At 35.1% G+C, this 27,682-nt stretch overlaps 1 protein-coding gene across 2 annotated transcripts in view; it reads right to left on the minus strand.

Annotated features, from left to right (window-relative positions):
• The window catches only part of LOC123529570 (lysine-specific demethylase 7B-like), a 61,522-nt gene that overhangs the window by 16,150 nt on the left and 17,690 nt on the right, over positions 1–27,682 (minus strand). Inside the window, exons 10-17 of one of the 2 annotated variants that reach the window (XM_045309942.2) lie at positions 25,584–25,678; positions 24,386–24,400; positions 17,320–17,418; positions 16,097–16,249; positions 12,323–12,465; positions 10,189–10,334; positions 8,080–8,569; positions 2,683–2,870 (exon numbers count right to left, since the gene is read on the minus strand). In XM_045309942.2, the coding sequence (XP_045165877.2) occupies positions 2,683–2,870; positions 8,080–8,569; positions 10,189–10,334; positions 12,323–12,465; positions 16,097–16,249; positions 17,320–17,418; positions 24,386–24,400; positions 25,584–25,678 (1,329 nt within the window). The remainder of the gene's footprint in view (positions 1–2,682; positions 2,871–8,079; positions 8,570–10,188; positions 10,335–12,322; positions 12,466–16,096; positions 16,250–17,319; positions 17,419–24,385; positions 24,401–25,583; positions 25,679–27,682) is intronic. The other variant, XM_045309943.2, reaches the window with a different exon arrangement.

The following is a 27,682-nucleotide window of genomic DNA, read 5'->3' on the forward strand; positions in this document are numbered from 1 at the left end:
CCAATTTTTATGGAGATCCATTCACAAGTATGGCCTCTAGAGAGGTCACAAGGTTTTTCTATTTTTAGACCTGCTGACCTAGTTTTTGACCGCACATGACCCTGTTTCGAACTTGACCTAGATATCATCAAGATGAACATTCAGACCAACTTTCATACAGATCCCATGAAAAATATGGCCTTTAGAGAGGTCACAAGGTTTTTCTATTATTTGACCTACTGACTTGGTTTTTAATGGCACGTGACCCACTTTCGAACTTTACCTACATATCATCAAGATAAACATTCAGACCAACTTTCATACAGATCCCATGAAAAATATGGCCTCTAGAGAGGTCACAAGGTTTTTCTATTATTTGACCTACTGACCTAGTTTTTGAGGGCACGTGACCCACTTTTGAAAATGATCTAGATATCATCAAGGTGAACATTCTGACCAATTTTCATGAAGATCTCATGAAATATATGGCCTCTAGAGAGGTCACAAGGTTTTTCTACTTTTAGACCTACTGACCTAGCTTTTGACCGCACGTGACCCAGTTTCGAACATGACCTAGATATCATCAAGATGAACATTCAGACCAACTTTCATACAGATCCCATGAAAAATATGGCCTCTAGAGAGGTCACAAGGTTTTTCTATTATTTGACCTACTGACCTAGTTTTTGAGGGCACGTGACCCACTTTCGAAAATGCTCTAGATATCATCAAGGTGAACATTCTGACCAATTTTCATGAAGATCTCATGAAATATATGGCCTCTAGAGAGGTCACAAGGTTTTTCTACTTTTAGACCTACTGACCTAGCTTTTGACCGCATGTGACCCAGTTTCGAACATGACCTAGATATCATCAAGATGAACATTCAGACCAACTTTCATACAGATCCCATGAAAAATATGGCCTCTAGAGAGGTCACAAGGTTTTTCTATTATTTGACCTACTGACCTAGTTTTTGATGGCACGTGACCCAGTTTCAAACTTGACCTAGATCTCATCAAGGTGAATGTTCTGACCAATTTTCATGAAGATCTTGTGAAATATATGGCCTCTAGAGAGGTCACAAGGTTTTTCTATTATTTGACCTACTGACCTAGTTTTTGAGGGCATGTGACCCGGTTTCGAACTTGACCTAGATATCATCAAGATGAACATTCTGACCAACTTTCATAAAGATCCCACGAAAAATGTGGGAGAGGTCACAAAGTTTTTCTATTATTTGACCTACTGACCTAGTTTTTGACGGCATGTGACCCAGTTTCGAACTTGACCTAGATATCATCAAGGTGAACGTTCTGACCAATTTTCATGAAGATCTTGTGAAATATATGGCCTGTAGAGAGGTCACAAGGTTTTTCTATTTTTAGACCTACTGACCTAGTTTTTGACGGCACGTGACCCAGTTTCGAACTTGACCTAGATATCATCAAGGTGAACATTCTGACCAATTTTCAAGAAGATCTTGTGAAATATATGGCCTCTAGAGAGGTCACAAGGTTTTTCCATTTTTAGACCTACTGACCTAGTTTTTGAAGGCACGTGACCCAGTTTCGAACTTGACCTAGATATCATCAAGATGAACATTCTGACCAATTTTCATAAAGATCCCATGAAAAATGTGACCTCTAGAGTGGTCACAAGCAAAAGTTTATGGACGGACGCACGGACGGACGACAGACACCGCACGATCACAAAAGCTCACCTTGTCACTTTGTGACAGGTGAGCTAAAAACCCAAATACCTAGTTCTCATCCAGATGCGTGCATATCTTTGAAATACTAAATGATTCGTCCGCGTGTGTCTTCTGTTCAAATAATATTACATTAGTCAGCTGTATCAGTCTCCAGCACTCGATAACAACGATACAGGCCAAAGCAATCCTACTTTTTCATCTGTATGGATAATGCGCTCACAATAAGCGTCTGTTATCAAAATGGCATTAAAATGGGGTAGGAAAAAAACCTAGAGGAATTAAAGCAGTTTAGTGTAATGACCAATTTTTTCCTGTCGGTCTCAGATGGGAAGAAAGATGTTATACGTATATTAAATGATAATATTTCTAGCTGCGTAAGTTATCCACCTTTAAACGAAATAGTGAGCGATCTACTGGACCAACTACTGGATGATGTGTTATGCGCAGTAAACAAAAATTCTTATGAAAAATTTACACATTCCGGCGATTGTGTCAATAAAAAACTTCGAGTGAATGGAAAATCAAGTATCCATTGCTGCTGATTAAAGGCGAGTCATACGAAATGAGAATGCATTGAAACCCAATAAAAGTGAACATCATGGGGTAATAATAATTTTTTTTTTATGTGTTAGAATACCCTATTGATTTTAGGCAATACCCAATTAAAACCAAAATAATGGGATAATACCCAATTCATTCTGAAAGCTTATCTGTTGCTCTGCATCAGTTTTATATTTTCCAGTAAAAAAGGACTTGAAGTCTTCTATAACTTCAGCACCAACGGATTTGGTATCCTTATAATTTAATTATGTTTTAGAGACAGTAACTGTTATTTATACTATAAAAAGTAGCCCAATGTCATACATATGTAAGTTAAAAGATTGCTATAGTGCAGAAAATGTCAAATCTAAAGATCTGAAAAAACTGAAATATTTGATCAAAGATCACATTTCAAAGTGACAACAATGTATATGATATAAACTTCTAACCAAACTCATCGTCTTGGTAACACTTTGAGAGTTTTTCCTCCTCATCTTCCTCCGCTAGAGCACTCCGTGATCGTATTCCCTGACGCCGACTCTCTGCTCGAGAAAACAACTGCATCCCACTGAGGCCACCACGACTCATTGATAACATACCCTGTATTGCTTCTCTCATACTTGGCGATGGGGCTCGTCTGAATTAAATATATGTATTAAATTTAATCTATATCAAGCATATGGTTGGAAACAACTGGTTTCATTTTTAACTCATAACTGCTCTTTCAGTAACAACAGGGCTCGACAAATTCTTTGAAAGCAATTCCTCCTGCAGCGCGAGCTGCCAAGAATTTTCACTCGCCCTGCTATAATTTGTACTCGTCCTGCATTTCAACAAGAAAATGATTTTTTATAGACAGTGTCTTTTTAAAAATCTGTTAAAAATGGCACTTACTGGAATCTTGGTGAGACTTTACAAGCGTATGTGATCATAATGTGATACCGAGTAGCTGTCATCAAAATTAACTTTCGTTTTAGATCTTTTTGCTACCCGGCTTCTTCAAGGCTCCATTTTAATTGGATTTATTATACTTTTGGTAAATAATCACTCATCCTGCAGGACAAGTACTACAGCAAGTTTCACTTGCCCAGAGCCAATTTCTATTCGTACTTACGAGAGGACGAGTTGATTTGTCAAACCATGAACAATGAATGAATCTTTAAACCTTTCTGAACCTCACAATTTTCTATCAAAAACTTATACAGAGCAGACTTTGACAAACTTTATTCAATTTAGAATTTGGTTAAATCCTGTTGCTTTTTTAAAGAATCATTATATATTCAGAGAAAACTAGCTAATATTGAAGATAGGCTATTTCTAAATTTTTTGTTGAAATGCTAAGAAAGAATTGGATCTCAAGCATGCTACCACAATGGTTACTATCAAATTTTTGATATCATTTTCTCATACTGAAAAAGTTCTACAACGTAGATTATTAGCAACCTTCCACAGCTTTGAAAATTTTCCTGTGTTTTTCTTCAAACATTATTCAGAAAAATTTCACATGCAAATATTTTCATTAATATATTTAATTCATAAAATGACATTAAATCTGTTAGTTTTCAACACAAGACTTGCCATTAATTCCTGAAAAACTTTAAGTTTCAGTATGTGGACCCAGGCTTTACTATATCATAAATGACACATATAAGCCATGACTTATAGAGTTGCAAAAGTGCAGAACTTTAAATTAAAATTTACTTCAGATTGTTGGAAAATAAAGTCATTTTTTTTTACTACAGGAAATATGCTTCTCGAAATGAATTCTAACAAGACTAAAAGAAAACGACAATGGTTGGCATGTAAAAACTAATAGTGGTATATATTCTATCTCTGTAATACTTTGATATCTTTTGTTTTCATCGGTCTTACATTTTGTGGTTTCAGCCAATACAGATACAAGGGGTCGACACTAACGGTGGCCTGAAGACCCAGGGGCAGTGTATTTTCGGTCGGACCAGTGAATCCTGCAAGCTAGCAGGTCCATCGGATCACTAAATATTCAGTGGTTGTAAATTTAAAATCAACAAAATTTGCTCATGTAAACATTATCTGAAAATAATTGCATTTAAAAACAGAAAATTAGTTTTCAGAAGATACCCAGATGCAGGGCTTTCATTTTGAGACAAAAAGTTATGGGATCATATGGGACTGACCAATGACACAAAAGCTGGGCATGGTAACGACCTAACTGATTATCCGGAGAAACAATAATATATCTTGTTACTTCAGCAAATAACTCTATTCTTGCAGAAAAGTACATTTCACATCCAATATCAGTTAAAACATTTTTTCCCATCAGTAATAAAGCTACTTAGTTTGGATTTTCATAAATCCTACTTTTTCAGTATTTAAAAAAAATTGTCTCCTATTAGGTTACACAATTAACAGACACATTTTGATGAATAGCCTGAAATAAACACAGGAATGTGGCAGCTAAGCATCAAAGGGAAAGTGTCAACATTTTTTTCATTATTAATTGTCTGCATTACTCTTAGATGTAGGATGAAAGTTAACCTGTTTGACAGTGGAGGTGGCTGATGTAATTTGACCTAATTCTACTGAAGATATTTTCAAGTGTATAAAAATGTGCTTCAGATTATTATTTTATGGGTGTGGATTTTCATTATGTAGCTGAATAACTGCAAGTTTGTGTCTTCTTTTCTTTTTTATAATACAGTCGAAACTCGGTATCTCGAATTTCAAAGGACCGTGCTTTTTATTTCGAGATAACCGAAATTCCTGTTACCGGTATGAGGAGGGACGTATATGGACGAAATGATAAATAAGTTGGTTAAGTTACGAAAAGATTTACTGAAAAATAAAAACTATTTCCTTGATACCTTGTATACAATGTCGACACTTTACGCGTACACGATTCCGTACAGTTTGTGTGCTATCAAAGTTTTCAGTTTTTGAAGAATGAAAATGATACTAACCTCAAATATTTTTGAGTCAAGTCTCCTTTTTGTACCACGTTTCTCGCAGAGGTTTGACAGCATTTTGATTTGACATTTTGAACAAATGATGCTTTCAAGCAAGAAGTTAATGTTTTATACAGTCTCATCGCGATTTCCTCTAATAAATCCTTATTAAATATCCGAACTGTTCAAACTAATTAATTCATTCGTTTAAATCAAAAGCAATTTTCATAACGTCACAAAAACAAACGACCGCTGATTAAAGAAATCTAATGTTTACATCAAACAATTATCATCATGGCACTTGCAAATAAGTATGACATCATCTCACTTTAATCGCAGCACCTTTGGTATGTTGGCATCACGGCTTTCTGGTTTAGCAATAAACATGGACATGTGTTAAAAACCAACCACATTCATAATGAAATGTATGCTATTTTATCGCATATTTTTCTCACTTCGACATAATGAGTCTACAATGCACTTGAATTTTATTGACGGGACTGAAAATCCCTTTCGATGGAGTCTCGATAAGTCAGATTTTGACGTAACCGGAGTTGAATTACATATATAAAGAAGGAAATTTGGTGGGACTTGAAAATGTCTTCGACTTAAGCGGAATTTCGAGGTAAGCGAGTTTGAGATACCGAGTTTCGACTGTATATATAAATACATGTATAAATAGAAATGAAAGACTTATAACTGAGACACCTAGTGTGCAATGAAGCACTTATGGTTTTGCTTCAATTTTGTTTAGATTCTATTTACAAATAGCTTGTGAATATATATAAAAAGGAACCTTGACATAGATCAAAAAATCAACTTTTTCTAGATTTTTAATAGCGATGACAGACATCTGTTAACAGCTGAGTTTTTTAATTTTAAAGGTGGTCATCAATTTTATCTGTCAGGTTCTTGCGAGGGGAGTCAATTGAGCTGAATATGTCGCTTTGAAGCTTCAAACTTCTCAAATCTAACCTCAAAGCGAATTATTGAATTCGCTCGATTTTTTTTTCGATCACACTCATAATCTATTTATAAATTTGCAAATGTCAAAATGAGTGGATACACATTACACACACAGCCAAATAAAACTAATTTTAAGCTCCCTACTTTAGGTAACTTGTGAGATTTTCGCACAAGTTGTGAAGAATACAAACTAGATACTCACTCAAAGGTGATGAATGTACCCCGCATGCAATGACACAGTCATTGCATTTGACGACACAAGATTGCATTATGTGACTGATGTACATAACTTTGTATACAGTACAGTGAACAAAATCAAAATTCCCAAACTTTCAGAATATTTAAAATCAAAAGAATGTAACATCACCATGCAAAACTAGGGTTGGTACTGATACACTTGTGATAGTTTCATTAAATTGTGCGTAAGGGTTTGTAGATTGCATGCACTAGATTGGCATGCAGACTGTATGTACATATAATGTTAACATGAAACAAAGTCCAATGAATTTGCAAATTTTTTTCTGAAAACCTAACTGCCCTGCACAACTACGTGTTACATGCACTTGATGTTATTTCATTAAATTGTGTCAAGGGTGATAGAGAATGGTGACGTACAAGATTGTGTCTATGTATAGTATATAACAAAAAAACAAATGTCCATTAACTTAACGAATTTTGTTTCTTAATGAACAAACAGTTCCCATGCAAATACTGTCAGTACTGATCATTGTGTGAAGTTCATTAAATTGTGCAAGGTTGAAGATTAGCACAAAGAGATTTGTTCAATTTGTTATAGTATAGTAAACAAAAAAAAAAAAATCCCATAACTTGCAATTTTTTCGTTAAAGAACCTACAGCCCATGCACTAACGTTGGTATGTTCATTGTGTGAAGTTTCATTATTCTGTCAGGGGGATAATGAGCAGATGGTGCGCTCAAGATTGCCAATCTACGCACAAGCGAGAAGCGTCAGACCACACAGTACAGATTGACATGACAGCAAAGACAAACCTGAAACAGTAATTACCCCCCTTACAACTTTGTTTGTCGCGGGGGGAACATTATCAGTTTCACCAGAGGCGATTGTAATCGGCCAATTAGCACCGCGGTTACGTCTTTGAAACTTAAAGCGTTTAATTGTCAACATGTGCGAGTTGTTTTATGAAGTATTTTTAATTAACCATGCGATTAATTGGAATTATAGACACAATTATTTGGTATCCATGGTGTAAAGTATTAACTTCGTAAAACTGACTTTGACGCATGAATTGATTTGAATATGTATTTTTAAGTTTGACACGGTTTACTTTCAGTTTTATTCGAAAGAGAAACTGTTCACACAAGTGGTGACTCGGTATTAATAATAAACCCCTTTTCATCCTGCATTCATGTATTACACAATGTGGCACCAAAAATCAGTGGGTTAGATTTACAGCACCAGCTTGAATTTTGTAATGAAGCAATAATCACTGTATGGGAAATGATGTTCGAATCACTTCATAGCATTGAGGAAGAAATAAAAAATCGATGGAGTCTCCCCACTTCTCCCTAAATCAGCTTGAAGGAGAAGTGACTTCTCCCAAAAAATTGGAACTAGCGAGACCCGTACATGTAACAGATTTGTTCCAAACTTTATCATCTGATCATTTACATTGAATTTTAAAAGCTGGCGGTCCTTTGGGCCCTAGGAAAAAAAGAGTTAGTGTCGATCCCTGGATACCTCATGCGGACATCATTCTTGGATTTCAAAGTTTATCAAATGTTTGCTGGGATATAATTTCCCTAAACGATACAAACCCACAATATGTGAAAATTAATCCTCCATGAAAAATAATGATTTTACAGTAAGTCTGCAGATTAAATGCACTTTCTTTTTTCCTAACATAACACAAATATCTGATGTACATGGAAAAAGAAAAATTCTACATCTGAACAGATTAAAGCCTTAGACACTTACTCAACATCTTCATCAACAGTGAATGCTGTTTCCGTACCATACCCGCTTGCTTCCAATATGTCTGCAATACTTCCGTTAAGTCCACCTCTTATTGTTGGAATATTGCGACGCAACTCTTGTTCAAGACTAGATTCACCTTCACTGGCACTAAGTGGTTCAACCTTCCCTATAGTTGATGGTGAATTACTTAAGGCAGACTGGTTTATAATGTCACTTAACGTCAATTCACTTTTCACTGCAGAAGGTTCCGATTTAAATGTCCGCGAACTTGCACTTGAACTGAGATCAGTGTGAGATGATGGAGGTTCAGATTTTGGTGGCAATAATGTTGATATTGGAGGCACAGTTATTGTTTGACGAGAAGTTTGTGGACGATGTAGTTGCATGTTTGGAGATTTCGGCGAAAAATGTGATGCTTGACTGGGCGGATGATCATGTGACTTAGACTGTGTCTCTGCTGATGTGCTAGACGAGGTTTGTGGATGATGGACTGAAGTAACAATCAAATACATGTTATTTATTTATTGCAATAACATTAAAAAAAAAATCATGATAGCTCTATTTTTGGTAAATATCAATTCCTTTTAAATATCAAACATTAAGCATTTTATTTCCATTTGCCTCTCAATCTCTGCATTTTTGTCTTTCTGTAGATACTATTAGTTACACTGCTTGTTGGTGACAGGATATGGGATATACGCTGTTGAGGAAATCCATATCGCTCGAGCCTGGTATGGATTTTCGAAACAGCGTATATCCCGTATCCTGTCACCAACAAGCTGTGTAACGATTTTATCTTGCCAACTACCCTTTATTTACATGCTATAATCGATATGAGTCACAAGCAACGATTATTTAAAATCGGCGTAATCAAGCGTTTAATCAAAATGCATATCTGAAATGTACTTGCAGGATATGGAATATATCCTGTCTCCACGTGACATCTATTGACCAATAGAAATGCAAGAAACTTGTAGGAGGCAAGATAAATAGTATTACACTTACCACTTCCAAGAAACCATTCTGACACAAATCTGTAAGATATACTCTCACAAAATTTATCATCTAAACATTCAGTCAGTTCAATAACTTTTTCTGCAGACAGCCCTGCAGAATTTACAGCATTTTTTGCAAAATTTCCTATAAAAAGCACTACGGTCTCAGGGGTAAGACCTGTGTTTAATGCATGTCAAAAGTTAAACAAGAGCATTGCAATGCGGAGCAATACAAGCCCAAAGGTATGACCTTGACCTTGAAGCGAGTCGTCCGAAATATGTGCTTTGCACAACATCTGGATGTGTTTCTTTAAAATCCGTCAAGCAGTTCAAGACTTACAGTGCTGACATGAAACAAAGTCATATGACCTTTGACTCCTAAATGTGACCTTGACCTTGAAGAGAGCCATCCAAAACATATGCTCTGCAAGTTGTTTTGATTTGGTGAACATTTGTGTCAAGTTTCTTTGAAATCCTTCAAGGGGTACAAGAGTTACAGAGCGGACACAAAAATTACTGGACAGACGGACTTACACCGGTGTCATAACATAACATAAAATATGATTTAACTACCTCAACAAGCATTTCAAAACACATACATGTATCTACCAGGCATTATATCTATTTAACGTTTGACAATAACATGCACTATATTATCCTTAATTACCTTGGAAGGGATTAAAACTGTTGGGTAACTTTCAACTGTTATATCTTCTGTCATATTATCACAGTTAACCTGTTTCAGTGGTTAATTTCATGCCAGGAAATGCTTGTGGTTTTTGCAAAGAGTAAATATGTGCATAATCAGTATCGCGCATACATTAATACACAATACTGCCATGATATAAGAGAACTAAACAGTAATGTGCTGAAGTAAAGCTACATCATATTTATTTTCACTTGTTGCTCACACTTGGCTAATTAAATCAAACATTTTATTAGTATCTGTTAACAGCTTCTTTAATTAAAACTTAGAGGTCACCTGACCTTAGATATAAGATCATAATTGGAAGCCAAGGCACAAGAGTAGCCACCATAATATTTTGACAAATAACAGGTCAAAGTGAATCCATTGACCTGCTATATAAATTGAGTAAAAGTTCCGTATACTTACATGAGAGTTTGAGCTTGAGTTTAGGTTGTTTACTTTTACGTGCCTTGCTGGGGTTCTCGTCTACAACGAGACTTTCTTCCTCACTATCCTCTTTGTCACTACCACTGAAAAATGGCTGAAACTCACCTTTCTTAGCCTTACGTTCACTGTAATTGAAAGTTGAAGTAATACAATCAAGCGACTTTAAAGGCATATGCTAGAATTCCCTGTATATGAGATGGACGATTTTTTTTTTAATAATAGAATTTCTTCAAACTTTGGATACTGAAGGATAATCATCTAAGAAACAAAAATATGCAATAAAAATCATAAATCACCAGTACTGAAAAGGAGTTATCTGCCCTTGAAAACAGCATTTATGGGGAAAATGATGAAGGGCAGATAACTCTTTTAGAAATTTTATAACTGGGAAAAATTTCACCCAGAATTCTAGCGTACGTTTTTAAAAAACATCATCAATCTTTTACCAAGAACACAATTACTAATTTAAATAACTGGTTATGAGAGTTATCATTTAGCGAAAAAATATTCACCTGATATTTTACAAAGACACTTTAATATTTCCAAATGTTGAACTTATCCTCCTGGTCAGTTTCCCTAGAAACAATATTTATAAGGAAAAGGCAATAGTGTTCTATGTTCTTTCTACCTGCTAGGTCTTCATACAACATTTAAGGAAGTGAACAAATTTTCGTAATCAGCTTAAAAATGAGAAAAGTATGAATATTTGAATACATGATTAAATTATAAATATGGCATCAACTTTGTTTCTACTATTCAGCATGCTTTTATCTTTTTTGAGTAATTGGACAAGGGTCATTCATAAAAAGATTTACTTTAACTGATCCTTTGATATTTTCAAACATTAAGTGACCATAGTGTCAATTAACAACAATTATCAGTGGAACATCAATATCATTTATTCAACAGGGTCATAAAAAAGACTGCTGTAATTGAAAGTACACCATGTTACGATGTACTGGTACATGATAATGACATAGATGCGGTGTTGGAGACTTCATTTTTTTCTGTTGAAATTGAGAATACACAAATTTAAGTCTGTGCGAAACAGTCTTTTTTTGCCTCCATAAGCAGCCAATTTCTAAAAATTCAAACTGCTACATCTGTTTCAACAGTGGTCTGATTTTGAAAATTATTTCAGAATTATTAAAGGCTTCATGATGGCTTTCATACAAAATCAACTTCTTCTAGGCATCTTCCCCTTTAAGGACAAATATATTCCAGTGTTTTTAGTCAGTCAAGAGCTGAAACCATTGGAATTTTGTAAGCTCTACATTCTGCCAGAGGCCCAGTGCCAGTGAATGACATCTTTGAAGAGTATATAACTCACTACAAGGCATATAGTTTCTTTACAACTTGACCAGTCTTGTCCTCTTGAGCATTGTTGCTATACAGTGGTTGCACTGTACGTACCAGAACTTTACAAATAATTAAACCCCTGTGACACCAGATACAAAGTTTTATGACAAAGTTCTGATAATGAATTTCACCTATGCATGTTTGAGACAAACACAAGATGTTACAAGAATGTGAAGATTGCACTGAAAGTGGAATGCCCTAGTCTGTTGGTTACGTTTATGGTCCTTACCCCGACTTTTGTGTGCAACAAACCCCATTAGGCTTAACGCATGTGTCAGGTTTCATTGGAATCCCTTGAACTTGAATCTCAGGAAGTGTTTCAGGCCAATGCACAAACTAACAAACAAATAGAAGACGACATGTCCATATTCAGGGGCATAACAATATTGAATTAAATTATGTACGATTTTATTAAAATGAAATTCTAATACTTTACCAGTTCTTTCAGTGTCAGGAAGATGACAAACATGGAATTTAAAAAAAACCCCAAAACACTGATATAGTTCATTTCATTAACCCTTACCATGCTTGACACGACTGATTCTGCCTTTGCGACCAGTGTAGACCATGATCAGCCTGCACATCTGTGCAGTCTGATCATGGGTCTGCACTGTTTGCTATTCAGTCAGTAAATTTTCAGTAAACACCCCTTCAAATGATAAATGGTACTGCCCAAATTAGAAGATGGATCAGTCCATTATAGAAATTTAGCATGGTAAGGGTTAAAGAAAGGTCAGCGAGTCATGAACCATACCTTACAATTTTTCCGTTTGAGACCTTGAGGGTGAGAGAATGGCGAGAAGCAAAGCTTTTATCTGGAGATTCAGTTTCGGACGAGTCGGTGAAAGCACCAGCCTTAGGTAGTCTGGAACTCTGCGACGTATCATCATCATCATCCTGTCAATAAAATTTAACGTAAATACTGTCTATAGATATTGTTATCATCTTAGTATCTCGTCTAAACTGTGAACTACCTTAAAGTTTTTGAAATGAAATTTGATTACTTCACATTTTACTACTACATTTTTCTTGTGTTAGTATATTCTGAAAATAATTATCATTAAATATTTATGCGCATGTTACACAATGGTGCGCATGTTACACAATGGTGCGCATTCTACCCAGTAAATAATGGCATGATGAAATTCTATAAGCATACTTATATGAAATCTCTTGTTTATACAGATTTTAATCCCAACTAACAAATTTCATCTAGCAGTTAGTATAGCGGTGAATAACAAACATTACTATGCAAAATATCCTCCCGAGATTGAATATATCACAGCACAATTTTCACTTTTAGACCAACACAGGTATATTACATGTTTTTCACTGAATTATCAAAATATCTGAGTGAAATATACTGGTATTTTCACAGTGAAAAATATGAAATATATTTTTCACTGGTAAGAATCTATACAAGAGCTGTCACAGGAGACAGCGCGTTTGACTATTTCAATGCTGGATAGTGAAACTCGGCACATCTGAGGAAGCTGGAGCTGTCTTTAGAGTGTTTAAAGACTCCAATAAGAATGAAGATACTGGACAAAAGCTTGAGTCTTTGTCAAAAGTATTAAGTAATAAGAGAGAAAAAGAACATTAAATAAGTACAATTCTAAGCAAAAAGGGGGATAATTCATGAAATATTGGTGCAAGAGTAAAGACCCTTGTGTCATATGATGTGAGTGATGATGCTGAATAACTATTTTAAGTTTGAATCAAATCAATTTAGTAATGATAGAGTGAAAGTGCATCAAAATTTTAAACTGAAATTCTAAGTAAAAGGGGGCGTAATTTATGAAATATTGGTGCAAGAGTTATGGCCCTTGGTCATAGGATGTGGTTGATAAGGTGGAACAACTTTTTAAGTTTGAATCAAATCCATTTAGTAATAACTGAGATAGAGTGAAAAAGCATCGAAACTTTAACCTGAAATTCTAAGTAAAAAGGCGGGATAATTCATGAAATATGGCCCTTGTGTCATTTGATGTGAGTGATGATGTTGAATAACTATTTTAAGTTTGAATCAATTCATTTAGTAATAACTGAGAGAAGAGTGAACAAGAGCTGTCTGATGACAGCGCGCTCGACTACTGGAAGAATTGATTGAAGAATGGGGTCAAAATACTTCCACGGATATTTAGACAAAAGAAATAAATAGATTAGACAAACAATGTTCCTGTATTACTTTGATTTCGATAAGTCTTGCACTAAATGGCAATATATAAGCCGATTTCAATGTCCAACAAGAGCACTGCCTTGCGGGTGCTGACGCTCATCTGATTTTTTTTGTGTAATAGAAATATTGTCCTACCCATAATTTTCTAAGTCTAAAAAGGGCCATCAGTCTTGCAAAAAGCAGGATAGAGTTATGTTTCTTGATGTACAGTGTCCACTTATGATGGTGAAAAACTGTTGCAAGTTTTAAAGCAATAGCTTTGATAGTTTATGAGAAAAGTTGACTTAAACATAATATTCAACCAAGAAAATGATTTTCTAAGTCCAAAAGGGGCAATAATTAGTGCAAAAAGCAGGATGGAGTTATGTTGCTTGCTGTACAGGGTCAGCTTATGATGGTGAACAAGAGTTGCAAATTTTAAAGCAATAGCTTTGATAGTTTAAGAGAAAAAGTTGACCTAAACATAAAACTTAACCAAGAAATCTGATATTTTCTAAGTCCAAAAGGGGCAATAAATCTTGCAAAAAGCAGGATGGAGTTATGTTTCTTGCTGTACAGGGTCAGCTTATGATGGTGAACAAGTGTTGCAAGTTTTAAAGCAATAGCTTTGATAGTTTAGGATAAAAGCTGACCTAAACATAAAACTTAACCAAGAAAACTGATTTTCTAAGTCCAAAAGGGGCAATAATTCTTGCAAAAAGCAAGATGGAGTCATGTTTCTTGATGTACAGGGTCTGCTTATGATGGTGAACAAGTATTCAAAGTTTCAAAGCAATAGCTTTTATTTAGTAGAAAAGTTGACCTAAATATAAAACTTAACCAAGAAATCTGATATTTTCTAAGTACAAAAGGGGCCATAAATCTTGCAAAAAGCAAGATGGAGTTATGTTTCTTGCTATACAGGGTCAGCTTATGATGGTGAACAAGTATTCCAAGTTTCAAAGCAATAGCTTTGATAGTTTAGGAGAAAAGCTGACCTAAACATAAAACTTAACCAGGCAACGCCGACGCCGACAACCGCTCAAGTGGTGACAATAACTCATTTTTTTTTCAAAAAATCAGATGAGCTAAAAAGGGCCATAATTCAGTCAAAATAGTTATGTACTCTTGCCTACAGATGAAATCATAATGATAAACAAGTGTTCAAAGTTTAAAAGCCATATGTCAAATAGTTTTGACAAAACATGGACTTGTATGAAAACAGAACCAATTTCAAAGTCCAAAAAAGGGCCATAATTCAGCCAAAATCCCTGATGGAGTTATGTACTCTTGCCTATAACTGGCCATGGCAATGGTAAACAAGTGCTGAAAGTTTCAAAGCTTTATCTTAAAAGACTTTGTCAAAATATGAACTGGTACGAAAAACTTAACCAAGATTTCTAAGTCGAAAGGGGCCATAATTCAGCCAAAATCCCAAATGGAGTTATGTACTCTTGCCTATAACTGGCCATGGTGATGGTAAACAAGTGTTGACAGTTTCAAAGCTTTATCTTAAAAGACTTTGTCAAAATATGAACTGGTACGAAAAACTTAACCATGATTTCTAAGACAAAAGGGGCCATAATTCAGCCAAAATCCTTGATAGAGTTATGTGCTCTTGCCTATAACTGGCCATAATGATGGTAAACAAGTGTTGAAAGTTACAAAGCTTTATCTCAAAAGACTTTATCAAAATGTGGACTGGTACGAAAAACTTAACCAAGGTGTGATGCCGACGCCGTGGTGAGTAGGATAGCTCTACTTATTCTTCGAATAGTCGAGCTAAAAAGCACGAACACTTTAACCTGAAATTCTAAGTAAAAGGGGGGCATAATTCATGAAATATTGGTACCAGAGGTACGGACCTTGTGTCATATGATGTGGGTGATAAGGTGGAACAACTATTTTAAGTTTGAATCAAATCCATTTAGTAATAACTGAGATAGAGTGAAAGTGCATCAAAACTTTAACCTGAAATTCTAAGTAAAATATTGGTGTGAGAGTTATGGCCCTTGTGCCATATGATGTGGGTGATGATGAGGAATAACTATTTTAAGTTTGAAATAAATCCATCAAGTAATTACAGAGATAAAGTGAAAGTGCATTATAACTTTAACCAAATTGCGGACGCTGAAGGACGCCTATGCTAGGTTTAGTAGGACAGCTCTCCATACTTCGTATAGTCAAGCTAAAAATAGGTAAATTTAGCCAAAACATGAAAAAAAAAAAAAAAAAAAAAAAGGAAATTTGTTTGTTTTACATGCAATATCAAAATATCTTTCACTCATGAACACTGCTATCTTAAATTTTCTCTCGTGAAAGATATTTCAATCTTTAACTGAAACAAACAAATATTCTCTATATAATTACGTCAAAATTGTAAATATTTTTTCTTTCTCTGTCCATTTCCTCCAACTTGTTCTGTGTGTGCATATCAAGAATATCTAAGCCTTCTATCTTCTTTACTTCTTTTTTCTTTTTCTTTCTTTTCCTCTCCACTCTGGACTTTGGTGTTGCAAATTTCTATGTACAATTTAGCAGAAAGGAACTCAGCATTAATTTGTTAACTTTGCAAACACAACAATATAACCTCTAAAATGTTTTATCAAAGGCTTTATTCTAGTACATACCATTTTGATAACATAACCAGTAATAAAGTTCAACAACATTTATTTTGTGCTGAAATAATCCTTGTAACTCAAGTCATTATGCACAACGAAAGATCATAATATGAGCCGCGCCATGAGAAAACCAACATAGCGGCTTTGCGACCAGCATGGATCCAGACCAGCCTGCGCATCTGCGCAGTCTGGTCAGGATCCATGCTGTTTGCTAATTGTTTCTCTAATTGCAATAGGCCTTGAATGCGAACAGCATGGATCCTGACCAGACTGTGCGGATGCGCAGGCTGGTCTGGATTCATGCTGGTCACAAACCCACTATGCTGGTTTTCTTATGGTGCGACTCATATTATATAAACAAAATCTTATGTAAAACAAAACTGTCTGGATAAACTGTCAAATTAACACATGTTAATATGTAAAAATACTATTATTTCACAAGTTATCTTAATTTTGGAATATTTTAGTCGCAACATCAAGACTGGAAGTTAATACCTTCTGAGGTAATTCTGTGGAAGGTGAGCATTAAAAATACTCTTGCAGCCGTATAGAAAATATGGAGCGGACACTAAATAGGCTATCAGTTCTGACTTAATCATTAAATTTACTGTGACATTGACCTTGGAACAATGGACCTAGGCTGTGCATTCTGAACAATGATTTGATGAGTTAAACAATTTATGTTAGTTTAATATCAACATTTGATGCTAGTTTTATATAAAATCTTCCAGTGCTTTAGAACATGACTGTGAAGCTGAAGCAAAGTAATGGACTAACTGGTGTGAAGAAAATTTTGAATCTGGTTTCATAAATTTTACTCACAGTGGCTAAAATTACAATACTCTTCTTCAATAAGTACTTTTTAAGTTAAATTTTGGCCAGTGAGTTTTTAGAACACAAAGTTGGCCCAATTGTGGCTCACACAATAATCATTGAAGTCAAAACAATGTAATAAACGAAACTGAACTTTACCATCGATTCTTCACAACTTTTCACATCTTTCCCAAGATCCTTCAGCAAGCGGCCATATTGGATATGTTCAGGAACATCATGTTTTGCAGACTTTATAAACTAGTAAACATAAATCATATCTCATGTTATATAAAAAATATTTGTAGCAAATACATGATTTACTGAATAGATAAATGCAGAATAAAGAAAAGAGTTCCTATATCATTTAATTTAAGGACAAATATATAAGGTTGAAAATATTGGAAAAATTCAAACAGTAATCAGTTATCCTAAAAAAATTGTCTAAATAATAAAATGATGGTTTTAATTGTAATCTTTTCCTTTTTAAAACATTTTTTATCTAAAACTTGTACCTATCTGTAAAGCGTTATTACAGGATAAGATAAGAAAAAAATTTCTGGACAAACTTTCTGTGCAATAAAATTAATCCACATGTACATCTGATGAATGTAGATGACAGAACATCAATTAACAGAATATTTTAAATGCTTGCACTAAATATGAGTTTCTGACTGGCAGCCTAAATTTCAGAGTGTAGCAGACTGTCAACCAATATTACTTAAAAAAAAATTAATTAAGCAGCTATTCGTGTGAAATCAGAAATCATCCAAATTGAAGTTACTATTTCTATGTAATGAGATAATGGAAGTGCCAAAGTTTCAAGGTGTTGCAAAATTTGGAGACAACATTAAAACTTTACATAGAGCTAATATGATAAACTGATACATGTTAATAACTGAAAAAGTTGCCCTGTTGATATTCATTCATTACAGGATAATCAGTCATCAACAAATGCATTTCCTACAAGTAAAAGGCATCTGCTTAAACAAGAGGGTCATGATTACCCTGGATCGCTCACCGGAGTAATATGAGCTACATGTTTCAAATCTAAAACTGATGCTAAATTATCAAGAAAGTCAGTAGGTCATATTCATGGTCAATGAAAGTCAGTTTTACGATCAGTGTGCAAAACTGTGTATGTCATCCAAATTTCAAGGCTGTTTCTTAAAAAACAAGAAAGTAGGTCAGCAGGTCAAGGCCACAGTCAAGTGACATCATATTACTTGGGGTCATCAGGTAATCATAATTAAACAGTCTTGGAAATAGGATCAGATAATTTCTTAAGTACTTTTTCCTATATAACTCATATAATAACTAAGTGACTCTGGGGTGGGGCCTCTTTTAACCCCAGGGGCATAATTTGAATAATTTTGGTAGAGGATTACTAGGCAATGCATCAAGCCAAATATCAAAAGCCTAGGTCTTGTGGTTTCAGACAAGAAGAATTTTTAAGTTTTTTCCTATATAAGTCTATGTAAAACTTGTGACCCCCAGGGCAGGGCCTCTTTTCATCTCAGGTGTACAATCTGAATAATTTTGGTAGAGGACCATAAGACAATGCTACAAACCAAATATCAAAGGTCTATGTCTTGTGGTTTCAGACAAGAAGATTTTTAAACTTTTTTTTTCTATATAAGTCAATGTAAAATTTGGGATCTCCCGTTCGGGGCCATATTTGACCCTAGGGGGATAATTTGAACAATCTTGGTAGAGGACCACTAGATGATGCTACCTACCAAATATCAAAGCCCTAGGCCGTGTGGTTTTGTACAGGGAGATTTTCAAAGTTTTCCCTATATAAGTCTATATAAACAAGGTGACCCCCGCAGCGGGGCCATATTTGACCCCATGGGGGTTAATTTGAACAATCTTGGTAGAGGACCACTAGATGATGCTACATACCAGATATCAAAGCCCTAGGCCCTGTGGTTTTGGATAAGAAGATTTTTAAAGGTTTTCCTTTTGGTTGCCATGGCAACCAGATTTCTGCATGGAATTCAATTCTTTGAATAATTTTTAAAGGGGGCCACCCACAGATCATTCCTGTGAAGTTTGGTGTTATTCTGCCCAGTGGTTTTCAAGAAGAAGATTTTTTTAGAAAATGTTGACGGACGGAGGACACACGACGGAAGACGGACATTGAGTGGCAACAAAAGCTCACCATGAGCCTTTGGCTCAGGTGAGCTAAAAATGGTATCAGCTGACTGTCTGCAACTTCATTCTTGAGAGCAGAACAGAAAACTGCTCTTAAACACTTAGAACAACTTGCAAAAGTTCTAAGTATCTTTATCTTCAAGAATGATAAGTAACTTTAAATTATTAAAAAATATGTAAGGTCAGTACAAGTGAGAAAACAGCCCATTATAGGCAGGCAGTGTGCTAAACAAAAAACATACAGAAGTATGATAAACAAAAAATGCCAAGATGAAGAATGAATCAATGGAATTTGTGTATGATACAATGTATCACTTATCCATTTCGTGCTTAGATAACAATCAATCCCAGCTTTTCAAGGTCTTTACCAACCCTACTGAGACACTATTTCTTGCGACTGTAGATGGGAAGGGTGCGGAAACCCGTCTTGAAACACTGGCTTTACACAAGCCAGGTGCATTATCAAACTGGCTTCCTGACATGAAATAATTGAGCCGTGCCATGAGAAAATCAACAAAGTGGCTTTGTGACCAGCAAGGATCCAGACCAGCCTGCGCATCCGCGCAGTCTGGTCAGGATCCATGCTATTCGCTTTCAAAACCTATTGCAATTAGAGAAACTGTTAGCGAACAGCATGGATCCTGACAAGACTGCGCGGATGCGCAGACTGGTCTGGATCCATGCTGGTCGCAAAGCCACTATGTTGGTTTTCTCATGGCACGGCTCATATTATGATGTTAATGATATAGCTCCTTTATGTTTCCATGAATCATGCATACCCTGTAGCGTACATGTCAGTGAGTTGATGATGGTATATATGACAGCATCACATACAAGCAACTGCAGAATCTGCCAGCTATCATGCATGGTTACAGAGGTGAAAAAAGTCATATACTATCAAACTGGAAGGACCAGACAAAACACCATACACAAACAAAATTCTGATACTATTAATGATATTTAAAGAGATATGAAAAATACTAAAGGTTCTGCGTTCATGATGTCATGCAGAGTTTTTTTTATGAAACTGCCAAACAGATGTTTACTAAACCTTTCTAGTCATTTTATTGATTCAAACATTTTTTTCTTCTGAATCTGAAGTAGGTGATCAGGTTTTGCTTTTCATAGTAAGAAAAAAATCCAAAGTGGAGGACATGTTTTCATAACAATTTTAAATGAAACACTGTCAATTCTAATATGCTTGTCTCTGTCAAAACACTGTTCCCCTAGACTAACTTCATGTTAACGTGCGGTGATGTCAAAGTTTTTGTTGCGACAAAGAAAGAGCTTATCTACTGTTTTAGATTAAGGACATATTAGAATCAAAATAATTTATAGCAAAACCGTGTTTTAACACTATTTATACACTCGGGCGGTAATACGTCGTACAAATAATTTCACTCGGGTTGCGCTCTCGACATATTATTACGCCCGACGTATAACCGCCCATCGTGCATAAATAGTGTTGAAACACTCTTTTGCTATAAATTATTCCTTAAATCCATTTTGTTTTGAAATTTTGGGTTCAATTAGGAAAATATCAGGATTCCTGGATTCCATATCATCCTTGAGGAGCTGACATCTTCCCGACAAGAATCAGGAATGAAGGATGAATGCCTTAAATAGTTTTGTCTTCAATTAAACTCAGGTAAAACATTTGCCAAGCCTAAGGATAGAATTAAAAGTTTTTTTGCTCTCCCAACTGAGCTGTTTTTGGAATTTGCAAACACATTCACTTGAGAAAATCTACACGAAACTGTTCTACAAGCTTAACAGATCATCAAAAAACAACAAAAAACAAGAGCACCGCCTTGCGTGTGCTGACGCTCATTTGATTTTTTTGTATAATAGAAATATTGTCCTACCCATGATTTTCGAAGTCTAAAAAGGGCCATTATTCTTGCAAAAAGCAGGATAGAGTTATGTTTCTTGAAGTACAGCGTCCGCTTATGATGGTGAAAAACTGTTGCAAGTTTTAAAGCAATAGCTTTGATAGTTTATGAGAAAAGCTGACCTAAACATAAAACTTATCCAAGAAAACTGATTTTCTAAGTCAAAAAGGGGCAATTATTCTTGCAAAAAGCAGGATGAAGTTATGTTTCTTGATGTACAGGGTCAGCTTATGATGGAGAACAAGTGTTGCAAGTTTCAAAGCAAAAGCTTTGATAGTTTAAAAGAAAAAGTTGACCTAAACATAAAACATGTTTCTTGAAGTACAGCGTCCGCTTATGATGGTGAAAAACTGTTGCAAGTTTTAAAGCAATAGCTTTGATAGTTTATGAGAAAAGCTGACCTAAACATGATAGTTTAAAAGAAAAAGTTGACCTAAACATAAAACATGTTTCTTGAAGTACAGCGTCCGCTTATGATGGTGAAAAACTGTTGCAAGTTTTAAAGCAATAGCTTTGATAGTTTATGAGAAAAGCTGAACTCAGGGACTGCGTTTTAGGCGAAGTTGAGCGATAACTTCGCTTTAAAATATTTCACTTCGCCCTTCCCGCCCAGAAAAGCGAAGTTAAAGTCGCCCTAAAATTGGATGAAAGGAAAACATAATCGGCAATAAAGTGTGCCGAGATGATACATCTCGGTTATGTAAAGTCTGTAAACACAATACGCAATACACAGGATGTCACTGGAAGGCACGCGCGGCGAAACGTGTCCAGGACAACAAAAGATGATCACTCGATTTCAGATTGACGCCGCAGGATAAGCTGCTAATTGTTTGCATTTAATATGATTGCAGTAAACGATAATTAAAGATTGAAAGAGTAATAATTGAGTAAAAAACAGCGATAATTATCTTCCGAATTGCAAACCTAATTATTACGTATCAGCCGGCGCGTGCTAATTTACATACGACGCTCCGCCTACTGTCATACTTCCGTTTGTGGCGGCGAACAACATTGAAATAGAAATTCACCGAGATTTTGATTGACAAAGCAGAACCCGAGACGCATATCGCGGATCGAGCCGACGCACGGGACACTTTTTTTTGTGTGGGTCAAATTCGAGTTTTTCTCGCGGGTCAGAACACGGAACCTCGGGTCAACCGAACGTACACCCTCGGTACTTTATAAGGAGATGTCTTATCCAGTAATTCATGGTTTCGGATAAAAATCGTTTCGAAATTTTTATTGCCATCACAATGTAGACTACCCGTTACTCCCGACGTTTATTTTTCAATCGGGATCTGCTTACTAATCATTTTAATCTTCATTTCTCTTTCATTAAAAACATAGGTATAAGTTAAATATAAGGCCCTTGACAAACTATTAAATTTGTTGTTTGATAAAAATAGCAGACAAGTCTTTAGTACATTTGAAATGTGTTAAAGGGAGGTAATATATTTAACCAATTTTTAGATTTTTTATGTCAAAATACGTAGTTTAAAAAAATATTGCCCCTAATTTTTAAGTCTTTTATCTACTGATCAATACAAATAACATTTCATTGTAAGTTTGAGAGTTTTTTAAACTCTGTAGTTTGTCAAACAGAAGGAACTAATATAAATTTTTAAACTCAAAATGCTCACAAAAGCGGAAAAGCTGCTCTAGGAAGGAAGAAATCCAAGAAATATTAAGTACTGGTTATATGTGGAAAGATTTGTTGTGTCAAGTTGTCAAACATTTTTCAGTAAAACAGTGCAAAAATGTACTGTATTGTTGAAACATTGCACCATTTTTATTTATGTCATAAAAAGATAATACTACAAATGGAACTGAATAAACATTATTATTGTTATTTAATGCATGTAAGCAATGTCCTGTCGCACGTTTGCCAAACTTCTCCCAAAATTTCAAAACTTCTCCCTATTTCCCCAGGAGGGAGAAGTCACTTCTCCCTAATTTTCCAGGCTAAGGTAGTCCCTGCTGACCTAAACATAAAACTTATCCAAGAAAACTGATTTTCTAAGTCCAAAAGGGGCCATAAATCTTGCAAAAAGCAGAATGGAGTCATGTTCCTTGCTGTACAGGGTCGGCTTATGATGGTGAACAAGTGTTGCAAGTTTCAAAGCAATAGCTTTGATAGTTTAGGAGAAAAGCTGACCTAAACATAAAACTTAACCTAGAAATCTGATTTTCAAAGTCCAAAAGGGGCCATAATTCTAGCAAGAAGCAGGATGGAGTTATGTATCTTGCTGTACAGGGTCAGCTATTGTTGGTGAACAAGTGTTCCAAGTTTCAAAGCAATAGCTTTGATAGTTTAAAAGAAAAAGATGACCTAAACATAAAACTTAACCAAGAAATCTGATTTTCTAAGTCCAAAAGGGGCCATAATTCTTGCAAAAAGCAGGATGGAGTTATGTATCTTGCTGTACAGGGTCAGCTATTGATGGTGAACAAGTGTTCCAAGTTTCAAAGCAATACCTTTGATAGTTTAGGAGAAAAGCTGACCTAAACATAAAAATTAACCAGGCAAAGCCGATGCCGACACCCATCAAGTGATGACAATAACTCATTTTTTCCCCCAAAAATCAGATGAGCTAAAAATGCCTGCCCAATTCTCTTATAATTACAATACACAATGAATAAGCAATGCTATTCAGGTATATTTCTTGGAAGCAAATTCTTGCTGTCTAAATAAGCAAACCTCCAACAGTTAATAATGCCGGTAAAGCCAATTAGCTACTAAGTGCCTAAAGGACAGTTGCGAGTCTTGTGTACTATCAGTAAGCTTTTATATCCCAAAATAATTTCTAAAAGATGAAACAAACATTTCTAAAAGCGTTATATGACATACACGGACACAAATGTTAGAAAGATTTGTATTTTAATCACCAAAAGCTGAGTATATGTGTATATAATTCATCTAAAATATCTTTGGTAATATTTTTCTTCCAGCTAAGACAAAAATGTTGCCTTAGAAACATTAATAAATTCAGACATGCATTTTCACCCTTGATCTCACCATTAACAAAAACGGTATGTTTAACTTTTATGGTAAATAGAAAAGGAACAAAAACAAACAAAATTTATGTAAAAAGACTAGGAAAAGATTGCAAAAAGAATAGAACATGGAAACTTTGTCTTAGAGACAAGAAAAATATTAGCTTTCAGGAGTAAACACTCACTAGTGTCTGGTTGAGCTAGTATGCATAAAGAGAAAAAACAACAATTCAATAATATAGCAAGACTATCTAGCATTTCAAAGATGGAAGGAGTATTTCGACATTCGTAAAGTATATATACATAAAGGCATTTCCTAAATTAACAGAGAGATGTCAAAAGCTACATTAATATTTAAATTATTTTAGATGTAGCAAAGAATCAAGACTGTATTTCACATGGTTTTTGTTTGTTTGTTTTGGGTTTAACACCGTTTTTCAACAGTATTTCAGTCATGTAACGGCGGGCAGTTAACCTAACCAGTGTTCCTGGATTCTGTACCAGTACACACCTGTTCTCTGCAAGTAACTGCCAACTTCCCCACATGAATCAGAGGTGGAGGACTAATGATATCAGACACAATGTCGTTTATCAAATAGTCACGGAGAACATACGCCCCACCCGACGATCGAACTCACGACCTCGAGATCCGTAGACCCAACGCTCTTACCTATTGAGCTAAGCGGGCGGGCTGTATTTCACATGGAGACAGCTCCAAGCAATATCAGATCTGACCAGTCTACCATTACATTACTGCCACAAGCCACAGATAGGATGCACACGTAATGCAGATAGACCTGATTATTAATGTATCATACTGATGGTTAATATATTTTGACGACCAAGGAAATTTATTAACATACAATTAAAACTTGATATCAGAAATTAATTTTTAGAATCTTAAATTATATTTCTCTGACACTAAAATGTCTCTTTTTCTATTTTAATATTTTATACAGATGATTATAGTGACATATAATTACCACCATATACTAGGGGTATAGATATGCAAATGTCAACTTCTATTTTTCATTTGATTTTCAGGTAATAATTTTACTCTTTGATACAGGTAAGCAACTACCCTTAAGTCAAATGCCTGGAACTATGCAATATACATTTAACTGAAACAATTTATACTTTAGATGCTAACAACAAAATATTTTTTTGTATCATAATTAAAATTTACTTAAAGATTACACCAAATAAAAATCAACCAATGTTTATTCATTTAACAATATTTCCATTTCAATTTTCTATCTCGGAAAAGGCCCAACATATTTTTTCATTGATTTGAAATGTTAACTGGTTATGACAGTCCACCGCATATTAGATATATATATAGAGAGCTAATAAACCTCTAGAAGACATGTAAAAACAACTTACGTCTTTTCTCTGCGTCCATGATCTTAGATGGAATACAAGTGCTTTTGCACCTTCAAATACATATGCTGGTGGTTTCTTGCCTTCATCAATATAATCTAAAAAGTAAGCAATCAAATACTGTGAAATAATTAACATTCATGAGATGAACTAAACATGTGTTTACTGAGCCCGGGGCCCAGTTGTTCGAAACTTTAACAGGCCATTAAGCTAACGGTCGATTAACTTTTAGAGTTACATTTCGACATTTTAGAAGACTTAGTGAAACATATTATGATAAATTTAAGAATAATTATGAGCACTAAAACATCTTTACAGTATTTTAAAATTAAAACATCCTACTAGTGGTCCCATCATGCCTAATATTTTGAATCAAAATTTAACAGGCCGTTAGTTTAACAGCTGGTTAATGTTTCAAACAACTGGGTGGTGGTGTCAATACCAAAAACTTCTTGACAAAGTTCTTACAACATTTAAACTGGATGTATTTTCTAAACCCATTTTTCTCTACTTTTCGGACAATTTAATTGTTGCTGTGTTTAAAACTATCCTGAAATGTCTGGAAATAGGACACAGGTGCTCCCCACTCCTGTGACTGTACATGGTTTCATGACTCCTGGTGAAATATCTTTTGATATATGCAACACAAACATTTAAGCACTTGATGTGTATTTTTCCCTAAGTGAAGGACTGTAATTGGCCTAACTGAGTGAAATCCTAAAGAGAATACCAGGAGCACAACTTCACATGCCATATAACAATCTTCTAATATTTTGTGACTCTAGGTCAAGTACATTTTGAGATACATTTGATACAAACTTCTATTTTTTGACTAAAGTCAAGGGCCATAACCCTGGTCTTGCAAAACTCTAGGCAATTTTTCAAAAGATATTTGCAACACATTCTATGTATGACACAAACTTTTATGCCCTCTTATGCATATTTTTGACTAAGTCTGGCAGAGTGATATAGCCTTCAAAACCAAAAGAGCACAAGTTCACATGCTGAATAATATTCTTGTAATGTTACATAATCCTGGGCAGGGCTCCAGATAATTTTTTGGGCCTGTGAGTATTTATGTATCATAATTTTTGTGAATGAGTAAAATTGTAAAATCTGAAATTTACTAAGAGTAATTTTACTCCTACTGAGAATTTGTAAATGTGAAAAATCAGAAATCAGTTTTATATTATTGGGTGTAACCCCCATGAATTTGTATGCAGTTCAATCCAGTTTCAATATTCAGCATTCCAGTGCTTCTTTTTTTTTTCTCTCCCATGGCTTGCTTTGGTTTCACCCTTGCTACAGTACCGAATCCAATAGAATTTTAAATATACCTTTATCTATGTTTTGGGGTTCATTTTAGTTGGTTTAAGAAAGTGTATGTTTGTTCACGTTTTACATTCATAGAAAGAGACCTTTCTGTTGTTTACTCCGCACTGGAAGTTGATACTTTAAATCGACACCACTTTAAAATACACTACAGTTCCATCTACATTAATTCCCAACTATTTGATTTCCGCATGCATTGAGTGTATAATATAGTTTAACTTAAGTGTATAGTGTTTCTATGTCAAAAAAGGATCATAACTAGGCTAAAGTCCTTGTCCTAGCTATGTAGTCTTGCCTACATATGTAGACTATGATGGTAAACAAATGGTCAAAGTTTCAAAGCCATAGGCAAACAAGAGGGTCATGATGACCCTGGATCGCTCACCTGAGTAATATGAGCTACATGTTTCAAATGTCAAACACATGATAAAATATTAAGAAAGTCAGTAGGTCACATTCATGGTCAATGAAATTCAGTTTTACGATTTGTGTGCAAAACTGTGTATGTCATCAAAATTTAAAGGCTGTATTTCAAAAAAAAAGAAAGTAGGTCTGTAGGTCAAGGTCACAGTTTATAATTAAACAGTCTTGGAAATAGGATCAGATGATTTTTTAAAGTATTTTTCCTTTATAACTCGCATAATAACTAAGTGACCCCAGAACGGGGCCTCTTTTAACCCGAGGGGCATAATTTGAACAATTTTGGTAGAGGACTACTAGACAATGCATCAAACCAAATATCAAAAGCCTAGGTCGTATGGTTTCAGACA

The sequence above is a fragment of the Mercenaria mercenaria genome, chromosome 13 (assembly GCF_021730395.1).
Source record: "Mercenaria mercenaria strain notata chromosome 13, MADL_Memer_1, whole genome shotgun sequence".
NCBI lineage: Eukaryota > Metazoa > Mollusca > Bivalvia > Venerida > Veneridae > Mercenaria > Mercenaria mercenaria.